Source organism: Leucoraja erinacea, chromosome 23 (assembly GCF_028641065.1).
Source record: "Leucoraja erinacea ecotype New England chromosome 23, Leri_hhj_1, whole genome shotgun sequence".
NCBI lineage: Eukaryota > Metazoa > Chordata > Chondrichthyes > Rajiformes > Rajidae > Leucoraja > Leucoraja erinaceus.
This window is the reverse complement of record NC_073399.1, coordinates 4,525,748-4,549,039: the sequence shown is the minus strand read 5'-3', so window position 1 is coordinate 4,549,039 and position 23,292 is coordinate 4,525,748. Positions and strand designations below refer to the sequence as shown.

General features: G+C 41.0%; 1 protein-coding gene across 1 annotated transcript in view; it reads left to right on the top strand.

Annotated features, from left to right (window-relative positions):
- Positions 1 to 23,292, top strand: part of LOC129708122 (dynein axonemal heavy chain 9-like) — a 295,482-nt gene that overhangs the window by 244,258 nt on the left and 27,932 nt on the right. Inside the window, exons 63-66 of the mRNA XM_055653686.1 lie at positions 6,481 to 6,708; positions 8,039 to 8,054; positions 9,546 to 9,742; positions 21,961 to 22,152. Of these exons, the coding sequence (XP_055509661.1) occupies positions 6,481 to 6,708; positions 8,039 to 8,054; positions 9,546 to 9,742; positions 21,961 to 22,152 (633 nt within the window). The remainder of the gene's footprint in view (positions 1 to 6,480; positions 6,709 to 8,038; positions 8,055 to 9,545; positions 9,743 to 21,960; positions 22,153 to 23,292) is intronic.

Below are 23,292 nucleotides of genomic sequence, written 5' to 3'. Positions count from 1 at the left end.
GTAGTAGCACCACTTAACCCAGTCGCTGGCGGGTAGCCGCGGCACGGGGACGGCAGCAGAGGGTTGGGCATCGCCGCGGAGCTGCTGGTGCACGAGCGCGGACACCCCGATTGATGGGTCGGCCGTCCTGCTGCGTGGCGAGCCACAGTTCATCGGCCCATGCGGCGAGCTGCAGGGGGTCGGCAAAGTCCAATCCAGCGAGGAGCAGGCGGATGTCCTCGGGCATTTGCTCCAGGAAGGCCTGCTCGTACAGCAGGCAGCGTCGGTGGCCGTCCATCACGAGTGAGCAGCTCGCTCATGAGCGCCGACTGTTTCCGATCTCCGAGGCCGTCCATATGGAGCAGGCGAGGAGATGATAGTAGAGCCACCTTTGGGACCAGCATGCAGAGTTGCCATCCTCCAGTGCCATCTTACAAGTAAAATACTTAACATCAACAATGCAGTTGGTTCATTTAAAATAGCCACATTTTTCAAAAGCTACAACCTGTACAGCCAGGCCATCCGTTACTTCACAATATCTCACTTGATATCAGCGTTTGGCAGGCGAATACTGTTTTCTTGAAGTATTTCTTAAACCATTATGGTGGTCTCCTTTCTCACTAGACTGGCCTTGACATATCACAGCATCTTTGCACTGATGGTGGACGGCGTAAAATTCACCCTGGTGACAACCTCTCATTCACAAGTAATGCTGCTGAAATAGACCTTCCTTGTGCATTGTCTTCTGAGTTACTTTGTTGTGATCCCTCACGAGACAATTCTCTAAGTGTTTGGGTTCTTAATAACGGTACACAAACCTGCTTCATGGCAGAATATTTTAACTCTATTAAGACAGCTGCAGTGCTCCCTAATGGATAAACAAAATATATTAAATGATTAAACCACTTTAATATAAGCTTTTATCCAAAATAACGGAACTTAAATGTTTCGTCTCAAAGAAAGAAAGATATATTCTACAGTTGGTTATTGGTAAAACTAGGAACTAACTTCTTAATTTCAACCATTTATCTTGATGTCTCCAGTGCCATACAAGGTCCACGATGAACCGGGCAGAGTATATCAGTGAAGCCTGTATCCATCAGCCATTGATGGGTGTTGCAAGGGAACGAGTTCAAGGATCCGACAGGTAGAACAGAAAAAGATTCACACATGAGTTACAATATAAATCAATTGGCAATAGGAGGTAAATATCTAGATATCTGGGCCCCTTCAACAACCCACTTCTCTCTCTGTCCATCACCCCTCCTGAAGCACCTGTTGTGACACGGCCCGTCGGTGAGGCTGAACAGTTTATTGGCAATCGGGAGTATACATCTACTTATCTAGGTTTGCACATGGCCTCTACAGCAGCACCCCACCCTCTATTTATGCCCCCTTCCATGGCGCTAGTTGCGATCCAGCCCGTCCAAGAATAAAGGAGCTCGCCGGGGGGGATGCCTGCTTTATACCGAGTGACTGCCATAGTACTGCATCTAGCCAATAGCATTCCGAAATGCACTGTTAGTCCCCCAATAACAGGGGTCCACTGCCCTTCCCACCCTCCCTCAATACCAAGCCCAGCACGATGAACTATTTGTTAACCACAGACTTCTCACGTGCCAGGAGGCTCCTCTCACTACAGTGAAGGGTGGATTCAGGGTGAGAGCTGGTTTGCGGGGCGAGAAGAAGAATATATCGATATTCGGTGGTGCAATCAGTAGCCATTGCGGCAAGTCAGGTCAGCAGTTTGGACTCTAGTGTGTAGGATGGAGCTAGTCTCTCGGTGGGTTGAAGGGTCTGTTTCCACGCTGTATCCCTAAACTAAACTAAAGTAAACTAAATAGAACAACATGACATATTGAAAGAAAGTGCTAAACCAGAAATCCAGGAATTTAAGTTCATTATCAGAAATACCCGTTCAATTATTTCACAATCAATCCAATTCATTGTGCGAGTAGCTACATTGTCCACATGTTGTTGCTGAGTTAGCTTCAGTTACAAAAGTAAATTAAACAACTGCAAACTGCCAGTTGGAAGATAGATGTTAATCAAGTTTTTGCAGCAAACTCTGTGCAATTCATCTCCTCGTTCAATGCTGCCAGGCTTTGACTTTGTTGTAAAGTGGGGAGATTGCAGCCATTCTCAAACTCTCATTGCAATTACCAGTCGTAATAGTTTGTTGTTCTTTTCGATAGGAAAGCTCAATGAAGTTAAGCATTTTACTGCGTGTTGCTTTTGACGGATATTTTCTAGTTAAATTGCTGTTTAAAACTGTAATGGGTACTTCCTTTGTCTGGCATTTGGGCTGTCCAGCTTCCAGGATTGTTCAGAGTGGGTGTTTAGTTTAGAAAATGTTCTATAATTTGAGTTGTGATTTTCTGCTTATCCAGGCATTTGATTCAGTTCAGAGAAGTAGCTTTGCTTGAAAGAATGAATCCGACGGATATAAATGGAAAAAACAGTCCATGAATAGATAAGCAGCTTGGAAATGATTCTGAGAAATTGGCCCAGAACCAGTTATCCATTGAGTGTGAGAAAGAATGGGGTTACCAAGGGTTCAGTAATATGCTGTGACAATGAAGCATCATCCTGCATTACCAACCTCCATGTAATTAGGTACTTAACGAATTAAAACAGGAACTTAACCATCATGTGGATAATATGCACTGCGTCTCAATAGAAGTACTGCCTTACAATACCAGACACCCGGGTTCGATCCTGACTACGGATGTTGTACCTTCTCCCCATGACTTGCGTGGGTTTTGTCCGAGATCTTTGGTTTCCTCCCACACTCCAAAGACGTGCAGGTATGTAGGTTAATTGGGATGGTAAAAATGTAAATTGTTCCCAGTGTTAATAGTGTTAATATGCGAGGATCACTGGACAGTATGGACTCGGTGGGCCGAAGGTCCAGTTTCCGCACTGTATCTCTAAAACTAAAACAAACTAAATGTGCATTTATATAAAGCCTTTAGCAGAGGATATGATGCAACATGAAACCTGAGGCAAACGAGGATGTGCAGTCAAAATCTTAGACAGAGACACAAAGTCTTGTCGGAGTGAAGGGAGAAACAGAGGTGCAAGGGTCCAGGAAATTAATTTCCAAGTTTGCAACTGCAGCATGGACTCGATGGGCCGAAGGGTCTGTTTCCATGCTGTATCTTTCAATCAACAGAATAGGTGACTGAGACAGTGCAAAATATTCCACAGCTGATGGAGCGTCAGATGAGCTGAAGTTTGTGGAGGGTGGGGGATGAGAACCAGGGTGGATGTGAACAAACCCGGGCGTGACATGAAGGATGTTTACGGTTTCAGTGCACATGGCTGAGGCCATCATTGTGTGGGGTTAGAGGGCGGGGAGGGTTGTGTTACGGAAGTCACAAGGTGGATGTGCTGCCAGAAATGGAACCCAAGTGCAAATAAAAGATGAAAATATGATCAGCAATTATCTCCATATTTAAAATGTAACCAATTGATAAATTAGAAACTGGAAAGGCTAAAACAATATAAACCAATTTTAACTATGGTCACATTTATAGTTGGGTTGGTATTTGCAATATCTTTCTAAATTCAGATTGCATTCCACTATTCCACATTGTTTAGGTTGCTCTGGGCAAACTCCTTACAATGGCATTGCTCTGGGCAAACTCCTTACAATTCTCCAGCATCTGCAGTTCCCTCTTAAACTCCTTACAATGGCATATTGCCTTATAAGGCTCAAAAACCTTTCCTCTGTTTTAAGATACAAAAGAGGTTTCATTCTAATTCTACCAATGAGGAAGATTATATCGGAGTGTCAGCAAAGGAAGATATAGTTGAGATTCTGGACTGGATAAATGTTGATAAATATCAGGTCCCAGAAAGGTCAAACGATAGACACAAAATTCTGGAGTAAATCAGCGAATTAGGCAACGTCTCTGGAGAAAATGGATAGGTGATGTTTTGGGTTGGGACCCTTCTCCAGACTCATATTCTTTGGATTGTACTTAAAGTCACTCTGTCCAGAGAAAATACACCCAACGTTTATGAGGGAAATCAGAGAGGAAATGACAGAAACATTGGTCATAATCTTCTGAACTTCAATAGATTCAGAGGGTGTGTAGGGAATGGAACATTGCGAATGCTTGCTTAAAATTGGGTGCAGGAAAAAACATGGGTAGAACTAATTTTCCTTTTATATGGAGCTAGCACTGTTGCAATGGTCCAAATGCCATCTGTGTTTTCTGCGACCATTTTCTGTAAAACTTTAGATCCCTTTTTAGGTTTTTAGTTCTTTATTCTTTGCTACATCTTCGGTTTAAACCAGCATCTGCAGTTCCTCCCTATACATTGTTCATGCACAATATGAATGAACGTTTCAGACAGAAGCTAACCCTGAGAGACCTCCGCAAGGACTATTTCAATGTCTTCTGCATTACCTGAGAAACTACCAGAGTTGACACATGGCCAGATCACCGAGTTACTTCCTTTACAACCACTGATCAATATCAAGAATCACATGCCTGGGACTGCACTTTAGACAAAGTCTTGTGCTTTCCAGAAGGGTGAATGGGTGACTTCTTCTTTGGAAAGAAAGTCAAGGTGAAGGGTGGCAGATGATGAAAATGGAGCTTTCTGTTTGTAACAGCTGATCTGATGGGACCTGTGTGTTCACACATAATGTGAACAATGAGAGAAGGGAATGCCAGGTTAGCAAGAATATATTCAGGCCTGCTGACATCCACTTCTATGTTACATGAAAGACAATTTATTAGACTGTAACCTCCCATCAGTCAACGCATGAAAGCAGTCCTTGATGTATTGGATCAGGATGTAATTCCTTTGTGACCTGCAGCTTTACGAGTTGGTAAAACATAGAGGTTGTTTCAGTATTGCTGCAAATGCTCTTTTATTGCCTTGCATGTCACAGCCACTCAGATCCAGAAATCAAAAGACAGCAAAGGGTGAAAAAGAAATGAAATAGGTTGAGTTATTGAAATGTCCAAGCATCCAGCATATGTTCTGGATGCAGTTTGAGGCAGTTAAACAGGTTGGCACTGGGCTAAGTATCCAGCCGGTAATTAACTTGTAACTGAAAACCTCTCACAGAATCACTTCTAAATTGGCAATCTGTCTGTTTAATTGAAATTCCGATGTTGAAAATACATCAATCCATTTGTCCAATCTAACTTGGGGTATATGGGATGATAAAAAAAATGGCTGAATAGACAATTGGTTCGGGGAGAGGGGGTAAGATAGACTTTGTTAGTCAAGTCGAGTCGAGAGAATTTATTGTCATGTGTCCCACATTGGACAATGACATTCTTGCTTGCTGCAGCACGGCAGAATATTGTAAGCAAAAATACAGAACAGTTCTGTTCAATATACACATAAATAAGCAGATAAATGCAATAGGCTGTTACAGTTCTGAATCTGTTTGTCGGCGAGTTTAATAGCCTGATGGCTGTGGGGAAGAAGCTGTTCCTGAACCTGGATGTAACATATTTCAGTCTCCTGTACTTTCTGCCCGATGGTAGCGGAGAGATGAGAGCGTGGCCAGGATGGTGTGGGTCCTTGATGATGTTGGCTGCCTTTTTGAGGCAGCGACTGCGATAGATCCCTTCGATGGTGGGGAGGTCAGAGCCGATGATGGACTGGGCAGTGGTCACAACTTTCTGCATCCTTTTCTGCTCCTGGATGCTCAGGTTGCTGAACTAAGCCACTGTGCAACCAGTCAGCATGCTCTCTACTGTGCACCTGTAGAAGCTCGAGAGAGAGCCCTCTTTGACATACCGACTCTCCTTTGTCTTCTCAGGAAGTAGAGGCGCTGATGTGCTTTCTTTATAATTGCATCAGTGTGCTGGGACCAGGAAAGATCTTCAGAAATGTGCACACCCAGGAATTAGAAGTTCTTGACCCTTTCCACCATCGTCCGACAGAGCAGGCAGATAGTCAATGTTGAACTGTATGGGACATTGGTATCATGAAAACAAAGTTGACTAAACATGGACAGAGAAGGGGCCAGTGGATAGGATAGGCCCCGCATGTGTAATGAAAATCTTTTGTTGAATGTACACAAAATTGCTGGAGAAACTCAGCGGGTGCAGCAGCATCTATGATGCTGCTGCACCCGCTGAGTTTCTCCAGCAATTTTGTGTACCTTCGATCTTCCAGCATCTGCAGTTCCTTCTCGAACATCTTTTGTTGAATGCTATCCAGTCAGCAGAAAGACAATACATGATTACAATCGAGCCACTTATAGATACATGATAAGGGAATAACGTTTAGTGCAAGGTAAAGCCAGCAGAGTCCAATCAAAGATAGTCCGAGAGTCACCAATGAGGCAGATGGATGTTCAGGACTGCTCTCTAGTTGTTGTAGGTTGATTCAGTTGTCAGATAATGGTTGGATAGAAGCTATGTGTTTCTCCTGAATCTGGAGGTGAGTGTTTTCACACTGTTAGCGAATATGTAAATATGACATAGCAATTAATGTTTGCGGATTAAATGTTTCTCTGTGCAGAATATCCATCTCGTTGCAAAGTGGCTCAGTAACCTGGAGAAGAAAATGGAACAACACAGTGAGGGCAGTAACGAGAACTTCCGAGTCTTCATCAGTGCTGAACCGGCCCCCTCACCCGATGGGCACATTATTCCCCAGGGTATCTTGGAGAACTCTATCAAAATCACCAATGAGCCCCCAACTGGAATGCATGCCAACTTGCACAAGGCCTTCGATAACTTCAATCAGGTAACTTACGGCATAGACACAGTAAATCCTCTTCTCTCTCGTAAGAATACTGAGACATTTAAGCTTAATTTGAAATTTTGATTAACGTTATTCTCTGGTGTTGCAGAACTCTCTGTAGTCTTTTACATGTGTCAAAAGTGACACAAGTTGGATATCCTTGGACAAACTGCTCCAGTTAGCTAACCTAACATGCTAAAAGCTATAGGGTGGTAATATGGTGAACAGGTGCGAACATATTACAGAATGGAATACACCTGGAAGAACATACTTGTGTATCTTTACCAAAACACAAAGTGGTGGTGAAAGTATCAGACGGCATCTGTGGAGGGAATGGACTGACAACATTTCAGGCCGGGACCCGTGTGAAGAAGGCTCTGAACACAAAATGCCATCTGTTCATGACCCCCTACAGATACTGACTGACCCGCTGAGTGTTTTGCTCAAGATTCCTGCATCTGCAATTTCTTGGTGTCTCCTCGTTGTATATTGATATACACTGTGCCTGCGTGAACACACTTTACTGTACCAGTACTTTGTGCCTCTTTGTTCCAGTACTTTGTTCCAGCATATCAGTATGCTGAGTTGGTGTCTCCACATCCCACCAGACCATTACATTGATCTATGCAGTACATGTTTTGCTGTTTAAGAATCCATCATTTGCTTCTGCCTTCTAACTTGCATTTTGTTATTTCCTTGATTTAATACCATTTGCCCTTCAATGCCCTCACCCCAACACCGAAGATAACATATCTAGATAAAGTCTCGACTTTTAATTTTTATTTCGGAGCTTTTTCTAGACTCAATTAATTCTTATCCTTGCAATTTTCTCCCCAGTATCACTGAGGTGCTAACCTGTGTCGGGCTATGAATTCACAACAATTATTCGTCCTCTGCTGCCCTGCATACACATCATGGTTCTGCACCAGAACCCTAACTTGTACTCTGGCTGCATTTCAGCTCCTGCCTGGCACAATTTTAACTTTGGGACAAATCAGAACCAAATTTGATCCAAGGCACATTTGTGCATTTATGATGTAGGACACTGGAGAGTGAACAGAAGTGGCATTTTCATTGTTTTTTTCTGCCGGGGGGAAGATAGCCCCTGTGCTCTCCATGGATGCAATGAGTATTCAATCTGGCATGCTCTTGCTCTACTTAAATCATTATTGCACTCTAAACCACATCCTGTTCTGACACTGTGCAAGTTCAGATTGCTGCAAAGCTCATTATATGCTGGCAATTGAGAACAGATTGTGTCTGATAATTCCAACCAACCAACGTTCTGCTGTTAAACTTAGTTCTGTCTTCTTCCAATACATGCCTGCACTAGGAGGAAGATAATGTGAGTGGATCTTTTTGATACTCTCAGCAAGTACAAAAATCGTTTCATTTATTGGTGATTATGCAGAAACGGAAGATGGTGGATAACTGATTGCTGAAATCAAGTAAATCCTATTGGTGAATAGGAATGGGCCAGGTTTAAATGCTGCGGATGTTTGAACAGCTGGGAGTTTTACAGGTTGTTTGATTACCTATAGGGACAATAGAAATGTTTTACCGACGTTTTCTTCAAAAAGTCCATATGATCGGACATGTTCATTGTAAGAAGGTGTTTGATGAGCTGTTTGACACTTTTTAACTCTCTCTCCAATGTTATGTCTAGTAATTCAGAAGAGATGAAGTGATTAGAGTCATAAAGCCCAGAAGCAGGCCTTGCAACCCAACTTGACCATACTGACCAAGATGTCCCATCTAAGCTAGTCCCCCCTGCCTGCTTTTAGCCCACATCCCTCTAAACCTTTTCTACCCATATACATTGTCCAAGTGTCTTTTAGATGCTAATAATAACTACCTCCTCTGACAGCTCGTTCCACACACCCACCACCCATTGTGTGAAAAAAAAACCTACCTGATTCGCCATCCAATCTGCCCTCAGCCAATCAATCTTTCCCCTAATCTCACCTTAAAACAAAAATCGCTCCTCTGCAAAAGGTTTATTAGAGGCCCAAATATAGTCTAATAGGGGATTACGCAAAGACCCCAGGGTTTTTATAAAGCAAACAATTAAGATTACCTTATTTTTACATTAAATGGGGAATATGCCCCTATATATCAAGTTATCTATAGCGTAGTTTTTTGGGCTTTTTTATATCCCGCAGTATTTTTCTCGGCATTTGAGGGCACTAATCCAAGCGCTGTCAACATGCGCGTTAAAAAACCCACTAGAAAGCTGATTTAAATGGGCATTTATTTACAGCAATTGAACACTCTTTCCTTCCAGTAAAATTAGTAATGATATAAAATTCGTTATATTGGAATTAAACCAGAATAAACACTTAGGCTGGAAAATGTTAATCTTTCCTTATGAAATGGGCCTTTGATTATCCAAGATCACAGCTTTTTTGTAATGTCCATAGAAAATCAATAGGGAACAAGATGCTAATTTCCGAGTATGAAAATGGCCATAACTTTTTTAATACTTGAGATATGAAAGTGAATTTGGTGTCAAATTAAACTTATTGTTATGCTTTATCTGATGGGATAAATTGCAGACTTGATTTTTAAAATCTCAAAATTTTGTAACATTGCTACCCATTGTGTGAAAAAAAGGTACCCCTCAAGTTCCTATTCAATACTTTCATGCCGTTTCTGGATTCCCAAGAGGCGGAAATTTGGGCCCACAGGGTTGGAACCGATTCTTATTAGCCATTCAACACCGGGGATCTCACCATCTCCGTCAACGTGCTGTACAATTACCTGGAGGCGAATGCAAAGGTAAAACGTGAATGCATGACACGAGGGGAATGTAGTATACAAAAAACGCTGGAGTAACAGAGCCCTGGGTATTTATTCAGGCAGCAAATCTCTGGGAGAATTCAAGAGCATTCTCTTTGCTCTTTGCTACTTTCATGCCGTTGTGGCAGAGAGGCGGAAATTTGGGCCACAGGGTTGGAACCGTTCTTATCCATTCAACACCGGGGATCTCACCATCTCAGTCAACGTGCTGTACAATTACCTGGAGGCGAATGCAAAGGTAAAACGTGAATGCATGACACGAGGGGAATGTAGATACAAAATGCTGGAGTAACAGAGCGGGTCAGGCAGCATCTCTGGAGAGAAGCAATGGGCGACATTTCGGGTGGAGACCTTTCTTCAGACTGATATCCAGATAGTTGATGGGGATGAAAGCCCTTTTTTTGCTCTCCACAGTATCATTCTAGTTGCCAAAATCTAGACAACATTTTCCACAATTCAGTGTTATTTTGATCTTACTCGCACATTATTAATATTTTTGCAGGTGAGATTGGTGGGTGGGGAAAGAGAGGATTGCTCGTGTAAGACTGTCATTCAGAGGTTCTTCTCTTTCACTCAACTTTCTGCACCAGATATTTTGCAGCCTTGTATGAGTGAAATTAAGGTCTGGACTAAAGGAGGCCAAGTAGAAACTTGAACAACAAACACTTGATTAAATGTTATTTAAACATTTATATTGTCTCAAAATTATGCCTAAATTCCTGAAAACCTGGTGGGTCCAAACAAGGTACAACTTTTTATTTAAGTTTAATTCATAAGATCATAAGTGTTAGAATTAGACCATTCGACCCATCGAGTCTACTCCGCCATTCAATCTTGCTTGATCTATCTCTCCATCCTAACCCCATTCTCCTAGCTTCTCCCCGTAACCTCTGACACCCGTACTAATCACAAATCTATCTAATTCTGCTTTAAATATATCCACTAACTGCCTCCACAGCCTTCTGTGGCAAATAATTCCACAGATTTAACACCCTCTGACGTTTAGTGATACAGCGCGGGAACAGGCACTTCGGCCCAACGAGCCTGCACCGACCAGCGACCACCACATATTAACACTATCCTACACACACTAGGGACAATTTTGCATTTTATACCAAGCCAATTAATCCACAAATCTGTACGTCTTTGGAGCGTGGGTGGAAACGGAAGATCTTGGAGAAAATCCACGCAGGTCGCGGGGAGAACGTACAAACTCCATACACACTGCACCCAAAGTCAGGATCGAACCCAGGTCTCTGCCGCTGTAAGGCAGTAGCCTTACTCCTTGCCACCCACTTGATTCCTAACAATGTTACTCTTATGTAATTATCAACAAGACAAGCTGCCTTGTACTTTAGAGACAGATGCATCCTGCAACATTAACATGGCATGTGCCTTCTGAAAATAAAACCCACACCCACCCTCTCCTTCTAACAAGGCTGTGCCTGCCTGCACACTGGAGTTTTAGTACACTTCCAACAGTGCTGCAAGAGATCTTTGTTGCATTGGCTCAGGAAAAACTCAAAGCGAGATGAGCTTTGAAAATAGTAACAGTATGCGGATGTGGAAAGCTCAGTAACATAAACAGCACAAGTGAACATGCCAACTGCTGCTTTGTGTCATGGCAATAATTTGTTGTAATTATCACAGTTTCAGAAAGGCATCCTGCATTTCATTGAACACCACAAACTCCTGCTGTAACGTATGTTGGACCAATCACCTCGAGAGCGATGAATATCGAGCAATAATATCACTGATGAGTTTTTTAAAAATGTCACAGTTGACATTCTAACCCAGAAATTACAGTGTTAGACAAGCTGCCGTACCCTCTGTTTAAAACATCTCTCTCTCATTCTCTCTCCATTAGAGGATCTTACAACACATTACACAAGTTAAATCAAATGCTAATTCTGCTTTATAATGACAGAGGAATTATAAATTGCAATGTGGCATGCATTATTGTGCTACTCAGGTGAAACTGTTTAATCTAGTCTGAGCCTTTAAAGGCACAAAGTCTAAAACTGCTACAAATGAACACAGCCCAAGGACATTCAAAATTTAATTATCTGGTCAGGGAACATTGCTGATTGAAATGTGCTTTTCAGGTCTGGACTGTAGCTCGAAGGCACCAATATGATAAATGATTTTGTATCTGTAAGATATATTAAGAGCATGCAATTTTCTATTAATATTTTACTCCTTGAACTCCTGCGATAGTCAAAATCAAATGAGGTCTTTAGATGTGCCAACATTTGAGAACCTAGCGTCAGTAACCCAGTGCAGAGACAGAAAGTAACCTTTCTCTCAAAAGTGTCAGCAACCCTCCGCCACCATAGACACAAGCAGATAGTGATGGACTTCAGGGCAAGTGAAGCGGTTCACATACCACATCCTCCCCCTATGTCTGCCTTCCGCAAAGTTCCGCAACTGCATTCCCTTCCCTCCTGACCACCCCCTCACCGGGCACTTTCCGTTGCTGAAGTAAAGGTGGTTGAAAAGATCAACTTCCTAGCAGTCAGTAACACCGACAGCTGCCCCTGGACCACCCATACTGAAGCAACGACCCATGAAAGCACACCAACGCCTCTACTTCCTTAGAAGGCTTAGGAAGTTTGGCATGTCCCTTACAACTCTCACCAACTTCTACAGATGCACCATAGAAAACGTTCTATGAGCTTGGATTGGGAACAGCTCCATCCAATAAATTGCAGCGAATTGTGGACGCAGCCCAGACCGTCACACAAACCAACCTGCCTTCTATTGAATCCATTTATACCTCGCACTGCATCGGCAAGGCCAGCAGCATAATCAAGGATCCTGGCCACTCCCTTGTCTCCTCTTCCACATCAGGCAAAATATATAGAAGTATGAAAACGCACATCTCCAGATTCAGGGGCAGTTTCTTCCCAGCTGTTATCAGCTGTTATCCTACCACAACATGAGAGCAGTGCTGAACTACAATCTACTTCTTTCGTAACTCTCGGACTATCCTTGATCGGACTTTGCCGGCTTTACCTTACACTAAACCCTATTCCCTTATCATGTATCTATACACTGTAAATGGCTCGGTTGCAACCATGTATTGTCTTTCTGCTGACCAGATAGCACGCAACAAAAGCTTTTCACTGCACCTCAGTACACATGACAATAAACTCCACTAAACTAAGTTAGGAAAAGCTAGCAGGCATCTGAATATGTTCAAACATGCTGGCACTTACGAGGAGAATTTCTGGTAGTTCCACATGGTACTGCTCCCATTGAACAGCAAACGGGCTAATCCGTTTTAGGGATGTTAATCAAATAAAAATATTGGCCAGACTTCTGATCAGGAGTACATAAGAAGGTAAGATCCAAATGGTTCCTCAAGCCTGTTCCACCTTGCAGCAAGGTTGTGGATGGGTGTAATTGTCCATTCCATTCCCTCTTTACTCAGACACCTTTATAGATATAAAAAAATCTATCTGAGCCTTGAATATATTCCAGGATTTGGCCTCCACTGCTTTCTGGGAGGAGAATTCCAAACAATCACAATTCACCGATGGAAGGAATTCTTAAGCACCTCCATAATAAATGGCCATCCCTATCTGGAGAAACTCATCTGTTCCTCGTCCACTTGGTGCTTTGGAATATTTTCCAGCCATTTGAGAGAGCAGGCACCGACTTGGTTTTGCACCTGTGGACAGCAGCTGTGATAGTGCACCACACAGTAGTAAATTGGGACTGTCAGCCGTCATATCTGTTTCAAATCTTTGGAGTAGGATTTCAACTCCTGGCTCTCTTAACTCAGAAGATGCTGTCTCCACTGAGCCACAGCTGATACTAATTCTGCCTAATGGTATTGAATTGTTTTGCCAGTGGCATAAATCTTCTTCTTCTTGCGTATGGCATGCACAGCCTGAAGTTGTAGGTCAACTTGTTCTATTTGATCTATTTGTTTGTGCATGGCGGGTTGATTGTATTAGTCGAAACAGGGTGGACCACGTGAAGGTTGCAATCTCTCACCCCAGTGGCATAAATGAAAAATGGTTTATGATTTGGATATCTGGTGCAAATAAATGGTGTCTACTATATAAAACTACCAGTATATTCATATTTTAGGTATGAGCTCTTGGCTGTGATCTTTTTTATCTGGAATATAAATTAATTACCCCTTCAGATGACATTTTATTAATTATACATGTCATATTTATTTCATGCATCTTATACCTTCAAGAGAAAACGTGACACACAGTTTCAAATAGCATTTTCCCCCCGCATTGTGCTGTTCCTTATTGTACTCAGTTCCCTATTTAATAATTCGTATCCTTTCTATTTCCCTCAGTGTCACTGTTTTAGGCTGATTTTTCCTTTTCACATTCGATACGTAACAGAATAACACAATTGTGGACTGCAATCTGATCTCTTGAATATGGGCCCAGGGATGTCGTTTATTATACTCTTTCCGTAGTACTTGGAAAATGTTAGCAATAAATTTAGAAGGAGATTGTTAAGCCTTTTCTCCTAATTTACCTGTCCAGTTACCAGCTGTGGGGTTACCTGCTGTGTCGTGGATCTCCTCTGTGTGTTTGTGCTTTTTAAAATATATATGGTTTTATTATTATTTATTTTTATGTTACACGACTGTAAGGAAAATCCATTTTGTTGTCTCTCATGAGATAATGACATTAAATTGAATACAATACAATTCAATTTTTTGGTCTCCATTGAAACACCTTTCCAATATTTATTTTTTCTCCCCCCTTATTTAACAGTTCACCGTTGCATTGATTTGATTTGGAATTACAGGGTCAAAGATAGGGTCACAGCAGAAAAACAGGCCCTTTGGCCCATTGTATCCATGCTGACTATCCTGATTTCCTTACTCTTCAAGTCTCCACCATCTCCTGTGTCAGATCATTCCAGTTACTGCCAGCACTTTGCTAAAATATTTACCTTCAAGATCACCTTTAAACCTCCTCCCTCTCTCCTTAGTTCTAGATACCCTCACCATGGGATACAGACTTTGACCATCTACCCTACTTCTGTCTCTCATTCCTCCATCATGTCACTTTTTCAACCTCCGTTGCTTCAGAGGAAACATCCTCGCCTATCCTATTTCTCCCGAGAAATCCAGGTGTCTAAAACTATGAGGAATGTCGGAACCCAGAGCACAGAAATCAGAAAGTGATGATATTTCCTCAATAAATACCAATGGATGGAAATTAATTTTTTGGTAATGATACAAAGGTAGCAGTGATTTGGCATGACTTTTAACTCTATTCATGACAACTGATAACATGCACTGTGCCGATCAAAGTTGCAACATTTTTGTTATTAGCTGAGATCTATGTTCAGTATAGTGGATTGTTTAGAAGGCTTCAATGTGTGAGACCTTGCCATGTAAAATTACTGTTGTATTTTGTATATTACAGCAGTGACTGCACTTCAAATGACTAGAATGCTTTGGGATGTTCCAAAATGAATTTAAAGACGTTATACACAATTTAACTACGAACCTTAAAAAAACCCTACTATTTTTTTCTCATTACAAGTCATAGACTTGATTTCTGGCATCAATATTAAACAAAAGCATTAATAGGGTGGTGTGGAAGAATAGAACATAGTATTGAACTAGTAATTGGGAACCAGGTTGACAGGTCCAGATACACAAGTTCCAATCATATCTTGGCTTGGGAATTTAATTAGATTTAACTGAAAAGAAAAGGAATCCCAGTAATGGTGACAATAAACGAGAAAAATGTCATAAAACACATCGGCTTCATTAAGGTCCCTCGGAGAAGGAACTCTGCTATTCTTACCTTCTATTATATGGGACTCCAAGGATAGCAATTTGATTAACTCTTAAGTGCCCTCTGAACAGAAATCAGAAAAGAGCTGATTGTTCCCAACAATCCACTCATTTCCGAGGATAATTAGAAGTGGATAATACATGTCATTCTTCCCATCCAGATTGACAAGTATGAATAAGTAAATAAACATATTTTTTAGAGATACAATATGGAAACAAGCCCCTCAGTCCACCAGGAAACCCACACATTCACAGGGAGAACTTCCACACTTCACACAGACAGCACCAGAGGTCAGGATTGAACCCGGGTCTCTGATGCTCTGAGGCAGTAGTTAGTTAGTTAGTTAGTTAGTTAGTTAGTTAGTTAGCTAGTTAGTTAGTTAGTTAGTTAGTTGGTTAGTTGGTTAGGTTTATTGTCACGTGTACGGAGGCACAGTGAAAAGCTTTTGTTGCGTGCAAACCAGTCAGCAGAAAGACAATACATGATTCCAATAAAGCCATTCACAGTGTACAGATATATCATAAGGGAATAATGTTTAGTGCAAAGTAAAGGTAGTAAAGTCCGATCAAAGATAGTCTGAGGGTTTCCAATGAGGTAGATAGTAGTAGATAAAAGGGGAAATAAATATGCATATGGGATTATGACATTTGTCCCATTATGTCCTTGCCAATTCTTCAAAATAGCTGTCCAACTAATCCCACCTCTGTTTTATATAATTCATTGCAGGGTGTAATCAATTAATTTAATAATAAAATTAAGTTCTAACATTTAGGACACATTTTCTTGGACCAATTGTATGTTAGTGCTTTTCACAAAAATATCTCAGGCTAATGAAACACCTATTTCATCAAGAGATCTTGCAATATTTACCAGATTTCCTTGTGAGTTCTAATTGAACCTGCATCCACCAGTCATCCAAGCATGGATTCCGGATCACAGTGACTTTATCACCTCTGGTTCTTTAGCCTATTATCTGAAATATGTTGATTGAGTGAGTTGCTTGCAGAAAGATGGATGGATGTTATTGTGAAACGTAAATGTCGGATTGATTTTGTCCATCTTCGCCCATTAAATGCCAAATATTTTTGAAATATTTTAACTAACATATTCACCTATGGCATACCACATTTTAGAAATGTTCACTCATGATCTAATTCTAAAATTAACTAACCTTTTAATTACTTTGTTGTGACTGCTTTTTGTGGGAGATTCAAGTACATTCTAGAGTCGCATTAGAAGTAAATAATGAGCATAACAGGTGTTAAAATAGCCCTCATGACTTACTAATGCATTAATTGCGGCCATCAGAGAATTATTTTGTTGAATCTTCTTTTACTCTTTGATATTTTAAATACGTTCATTTTAAGATTAAAATTAAAATAATAAAAGACGAACAAAAACATTTAATAAAATAAAAATAAAAGGATTTGTTCCACAAAATTTGGATTAATTCAAAAGGCCGCACTTAATGGCCTAGAAGGCCGCAGATTCCCCACCCCTGGTATGGAGTCTTTACAAGAAGCAGTGGGAAGAAGTAATCTAGAGTGCTCAGTGTTATAAGAATTGGAATATCATTATAAGAATGATGTTTTAACATGTTAGCAACAATGCATTCACAATTTGCTTCGATAAATCTTTGTGTGGTTTGCAGAGAGGTTTTGCTGAATATTTTTTACTGAGCTATTAATCCTTCATATCACTCCCTTCTCTTCTCAGTTGACAGGGATGAGTTTGATTTTGATTAAAATCGCTATTTTATGCATTACTGAATAGAAATAAGTAGGTTCATTAAAAGAACTGTGTCTGGTACTAGTGCACTGAATTTAACATGTATAAATACAGCTATTACGTTTGTGATAACAGATCAAATATCTGCATGGACATATCTGACTCTAATGTTTTGTTATTGTGTTTTAATTCCCAATCTAATGTCCCTATGTTTTCCATGATGGTGTTTAAGATAACTCTGAATTACTGTGAGGGCAGACTTGAAGTTATCCAGCGAATGTGATCAGTGACAACCAAGAGGGAGCTTTGTTCTCTCTAGCACTGAGATGATTAATAGCAGAAGTAATGTTGTTCATCAAAGTCCATTTTCACAGGCACTGCCTGCAGTGACTTCACTGTCATGCACACTTAAAATGATTGCCTAACTTTTAATTCATTGATACAATGAGAAAAGTTTGTCTTCTGGGTTACTGAAAGTTCAGCACATAGCCTTAGCATGACAGTAATTCAAGGTGTAATTTTTTTTAAATTTGTGAAGCAATTATATTATTTGAGAAACCCATAGGATATAAGATGAAATCTTTGTTACATTTTACCCCTCCCCATTAATCCATCCGCTCTTGGTAATTCCATTACACATTTGTAGTTCAGAACTTGAAATATTTAACCAAACACTGAATAAAGGACCTGAAATTGATATGATGCCATTCTAAATATCATGAAGTACTTCAAAATAATGACGCATTTTGCATGGAATGGAGGAATATGGATTAAGTGCAGGAGATTAGTTCAACTTGGCATTATGTTCAACACGGATATTATGGGCCGAAGGGCCTGTTCTAGTGCTGTTCTGGTATATATTCTATTGGAGATACGTTTTCAGTTTTAGTTTATTGTCACGTGTACCGAGGTACAGTGATTAGCTTTTGTTGCTTGCTAATCAGGCAGCGGAAAGCCAATACATTATTGCAATTGAGCTGTTCACAGTGTACAGATACATGATAAGGGGATAACATTCAGTGCAAGGTAAAGCCAGTAAACTCCGATCACGGAGGCAGGAAAGATGTTCCCGATGTTGGGGTAGTCCAGAACCAGTGGCACAGTTTAAGAAGAAGGGGTAAGCCATTTCGAACGGAGATGAAGAAACATTTTTTCTCACAGTGAGGTGTGAGTCTGTGGAATTCTCTGCCTCAGAGGGTGATGGATGCCGGTTCTCTGGATACTTTCAAGAGAGAGCTAGATAGGGTTTTTAAAGAGAGCAGAGTCAGGGGATATGGGGAGAAGGCAGGAACGGGGTACTGATTGTGGATGATCAGCCATGATCACATTGAATGTTGGTGCTTGCTCGAAGGGCTGAATGGCCTCTACTCCTGCATCTATTGTGTATAAGAGGATGACGATAAGTTATGGACATACATGGTAATCATCTTAGTCCTGTTTTTGGCAGTGACTTCATGTCGTCTCAGAATGACCCAGCAAAGTAAAGCACGTCAGAGACAATAGGGTTAGTGACCCAGATCAAAGTTCTTGGGACAAATCAACAAACCAAAAAAGCCATTATTCTTCAGATGGTGCAATGGGCTAAGTGTTCGGCTGGCGACCGGAAGGTAGCCGGTTCGAATCCCGCTTGGAGTGCATACTGTCATTGTGTCCTTGGGGCAAGACACTTCACCCACCTTTGCCTGTGTGTAAAATGTAATGTAATTATGTGAAGCACTTTGGGGTCAATGCAAGTTGACTAAAAATGTGCTATATAAATAAGATTATTAATATTATCATGTTTCACTCTGGAGGAGAAACAATCAATATTTCATCACATCATGTTGAAAAAATTAACAATGTGTAATTCAATTTCTGGGCCCCTGTGCAAACTTTCATTAGGTACGAAAATAATGAGTTTGCACCTTGGACAGTGGCAATCCTTTTAGGAAGAGTCTCAGATGCTGCAGTTCCCCAGGCAGGCAATGTCATTATAATTTCAGGTTTCTTAGGTACGGTTTCCTCTTGGAGGGACACAGTGAAATTCTCAGTGACAGCCATGAAATGCAGCTGCTTTTGATGTGTGTAATAAATGAAACTGACCTGAACCTAAGAGATATCTTTATTGCTTTTGATCCTGGGTGTGTGTTCCCACTCAAATATCCCACAGTATGACTTTGGAAGAGAGTGACAAGCGGGATTTTGTTTGCAGTCTGTCAACAGAGAGTATGAAAGGGCTATTCGGCCCGTCGAATTTGGTCTGCTGTTTCACAAGAACATACCTAAAGTTCTGCACTTTCTTGTTTTAGTTTAGTGTAGAGATACGGCACGGAAACAGGCCCTTCGGCCCACCGAGTCCATGCTGATCAGTGATCCCCGCCCATGAACGCTATCCTACACACACTAGGGACAATTTACAATTACACCAAGCCAATTAATCCACAAACCTGTACATTGTAGGTTAATTGGCTTGGTAAATGTAAAAAGAAATTGTCCCTAGTGGGTATAGGATAGTGTTAATGTGCGGGGATCGCTGGTCGGCGTGGACCCGGTGTGCCGAAAATCTCCAAAAACTAAACTAAACTAAACTAAATCTTTGGAGTGTGGGAGGAAACTGAAGAATTTGGACGAAACCCACGCAGGTCACGGGAAGAACGTACAAATTCCATACCAACAGTTCCTATAGTTACGATCAAACCTGGGTTATTTTTTTTCTATTACAAATCTCAAATTGTGGAGTACAGAGGCAAATAATTAAGTAAAGAGTCTTTGTCCCAAACATTATGGAGGGCAGAGAATATATCCCCTTTTTCATACTAGTACTGTATTTCTCAGCGTAATTACCTGATAACTGCTTTTATATTTTCAGAAGCTTTTCATGTTGATGATCAATATTACAGCAGAGGTTTGACCTTACTGAAAATCCTAATCATTATGGACTTCACTCAAACTGAGAAACAAAAGTGCTGTGAAATAATGTTCCAAAGCAGTGTCCTAATGTATCCTAATCAGTCCAGCATGGCAAATGCCATTTGCTGCTCAGGCATTCATTTGCCTACTTAACAAAATGGACAGCATGCATAATTAACACAACCAACTAACATGCTGTGTGCTGAAGGCCACATTTGTATCTTGGTTCTCAGTGTGAAAATCACAAAGCTTTATACATAGTTGTAACGGCAATTCGGCCCATGGAATGGGGTTAGGAGGGAGAGGTAGATCAGCCATGATTGAATGGTGGGGCAGACTTGATGGGCCGAATTGCCTAATTCTGCTCCTATTACTTACGATCTTATGATCTTGGTTGCATGATTGTGTGGTCTTTCTCTGCAAAAATCACCTGCTACCTTTCCAGGAGAACAAAGAAAAACACACTGATTTGAGATGTTCAGAGGCTCTGAGAGGCAGTGGATAAAGCAAACTTTTTTTTTGCTGAATTTATACTTTCTTAATGAAAACTTGGATGTTTTATTTATCATTATTCTCATAACAAATATCCAGTTATTGAGTAGTGCTGGCTGCAGCATATGATGGAGTGATTGCAGTCTGCACAGCTGTTGGTGCAGTAGAGTACATTACAATTTCTGGTTAAGATGAGGATATTATTTTCTCAATGCATTTCATCTTTTATCTGTATCAAGCTGAGCAATAAAGGTGCGTGGTTGGAACCATGTCCTTTTGTTTCTCAATTGCCAGCAGAGAATTGCCCCGATCATTTCTCAGGAAGGTCTAGAAATTGAAGATTAGTGGAAGGATAAGAGTGAACAAATCATTTACATATTTTTCCCACTGAATGACAATCAAAGATAAAAAATAAATGAGGATTAAAAAGGTGCTCACAGCATTCATAACACATCTTGACTCCGACTCTGTGGGGAAACAAATACTAAGATCCTTGCATTGTTCTTTTTCCCTACCTTATCAATGAACTAAACTCCAATAAAATTACTATTAAGTACCTGACAATTTGATGCTTTTGAAAAAGAATGTTATTGAAAATTGGTATATTTAATGATCTATTTTATTACCAGACCATTTAGTTTATGGTGACTCAATGCAGTTCAATTTTTATCACATGGCACTCTGGAACATCCTTTGAATGTGTTTGGAAATTAGTGTCGATAATACTTTTTCTCTCTGAAAAATCTAAATGTGTAGTTTTATTCATTGCATACTACATTAGAGATCAAACTTGAATGAAGGAAGATGTGTGTGTCTCATTTATAGGTTCTAGCTGGCAAAAAGAACAGTGGGCAGTCTGCTTGCTACTTTCTTTAATCAAATATGGATGACCCATGGAACGTCTGTGAAATAAATAAGTCTCTCTCATCTTCGGTAATTGATTCAATTCCTCTTTTTAAGATGCGTCCCATATCTGAGGCTGGAGAGGGAAAGAAAATAGGTTTGTTTGATTGAGTTGTGCTATTTGCATCATTTTTTCAGGGGACCATATCAATCATAACTACATGATTTAACATGGTTGCTGTAAGATGCAACAATAAACTCCATATAGATGGAAGAGAAAATTGTTCTATGGAAATGAACATTGCTCTACGCTGAATATTAAAATTACTGTAATGGCCCCTGTCCCACTTAGGAAACCTGAACGGAAACCCCTGGAGACGTTGCGCCCCACCCAAGGTTTCCGTGCGGTTCCCGGAAGTTGCAGGTGGTTGCCGGAGGTTGCAGGTAGTGGAAGCAGGTAGGGAGACTGACAAAAACCTCCGGGAACCGCACGGAAACCTTAGGTGGGGCGCAAAGTCTCCAGAGGTTTCCGTTCAGGTTTCCTAAGTGGGACAGGGGCATAAGCATACAGGTTTTATAGAGAGGAATGACAGAGGAATGTTTGGTTGGTTTTCAAATGCGACACAAATTCAGCTTTTATCTCCGCAGCTGCTGGTGGGTTTGGTGCACTTTTCTAGTGATTTCCATTTTGGATAAATATTGATTTGTATTGCAGGTTCCCTATGATGACTTACGCTATCTGTTTGGTGAAATTATGTACGGAGGGCATATCACAGATGATTGGGATAGGCGGCTGTGCAGAACATACTTGGAGGAGTTTATTAAGCCAGAGATGATGGAAGGAGAGGTTTTCCTGGCAACTGGATTCCCTCTCCCTCCAAACTCGGACTACAATGGCTACCATCAGGTACATTGTTATTTTCTGTCTTTTAATACGTTGACAACGATTAATTCCCCTTAGCAGGCTCTTGGTTACGGTGGTAATACTCTTGTGTGCAATGTCAGAAGCTGAAACCAATTCAGCTTTGATCATCACAATGATAACTTGTCCATATTGCAAAAATCAAAACCATCACAAAATCAATATACATCAAAGTAAAACAACTCATGAATTACTAAAGTCAATTAATCACACTTTGTGATAACTGCTGTGGTCAAGAAAACTCGAGACAAGTGAAATCCGATTACCGCCATGATGGCCAAGGACAAACATGAACATTACAAAAGAACAAAGAGGGATCTGGCGCGGTGGGGGGGGGGTGTGGGGGGCGGATTTTAAATTTACAAGCACCTTTTACGGGCGACTATTTGCATTCCTTGGGGATGCAAGCAAAGTATTTAATTCAATTTGCATTACAATTGTGCCTTTGCTTGCCCTAATGCCGTGAACCAGTTTCCCCCCTGTGGTTAAAGACAATTTACTAGCGTTCAATGCTGGAGATTGCTGACAGTCTTTCAAAGATGGTGTCCGGCAGCAGGACTTCCATATGAAAGTCCTGCCATCCCAGGAATCAGTCTGGTGAACCTTCTCTGTACTCCCTCTATGGCAAGAATGTCTTTCTTCAGATTAGGAGACCAAAACTGTACACAACACTCCAGGTGTGGTGAAAGCAGCAACCTAAATCTTCTTACCTACTTCTCTGGCTGAAGACCAGTTATGCCCATTGTTTACCACTTGCAGTTCCTGCCTCTGTGTCATCCTCTAAATTCTAAGCAGTTTTCTGTTGGTGTGAAGACAAGTCCAATGATACCCCCGAGCTGAGTAGGTTGCTATTCTACTGCATCTAAACTGAAAAGTATGGAAACATGCAAACAAATTACTGTGTACGCCGGCCCTGATATTCAATATGATTGGAGCTGATCATCCAAATCCAGGACCACCTTACTGTTTTCTCCCCATATCCATTGCCAACCCAATTAACCTACAAACCTGTGCGTCTTTGGAGTGTGGGAGGAAACCGAAGATCTCGGAGAAAACCCACGCAGGTCACAGGGAGAACGTACAAACTCTGTACAGTCAAACGCCCGTAGTCGGGATCAAACCCGG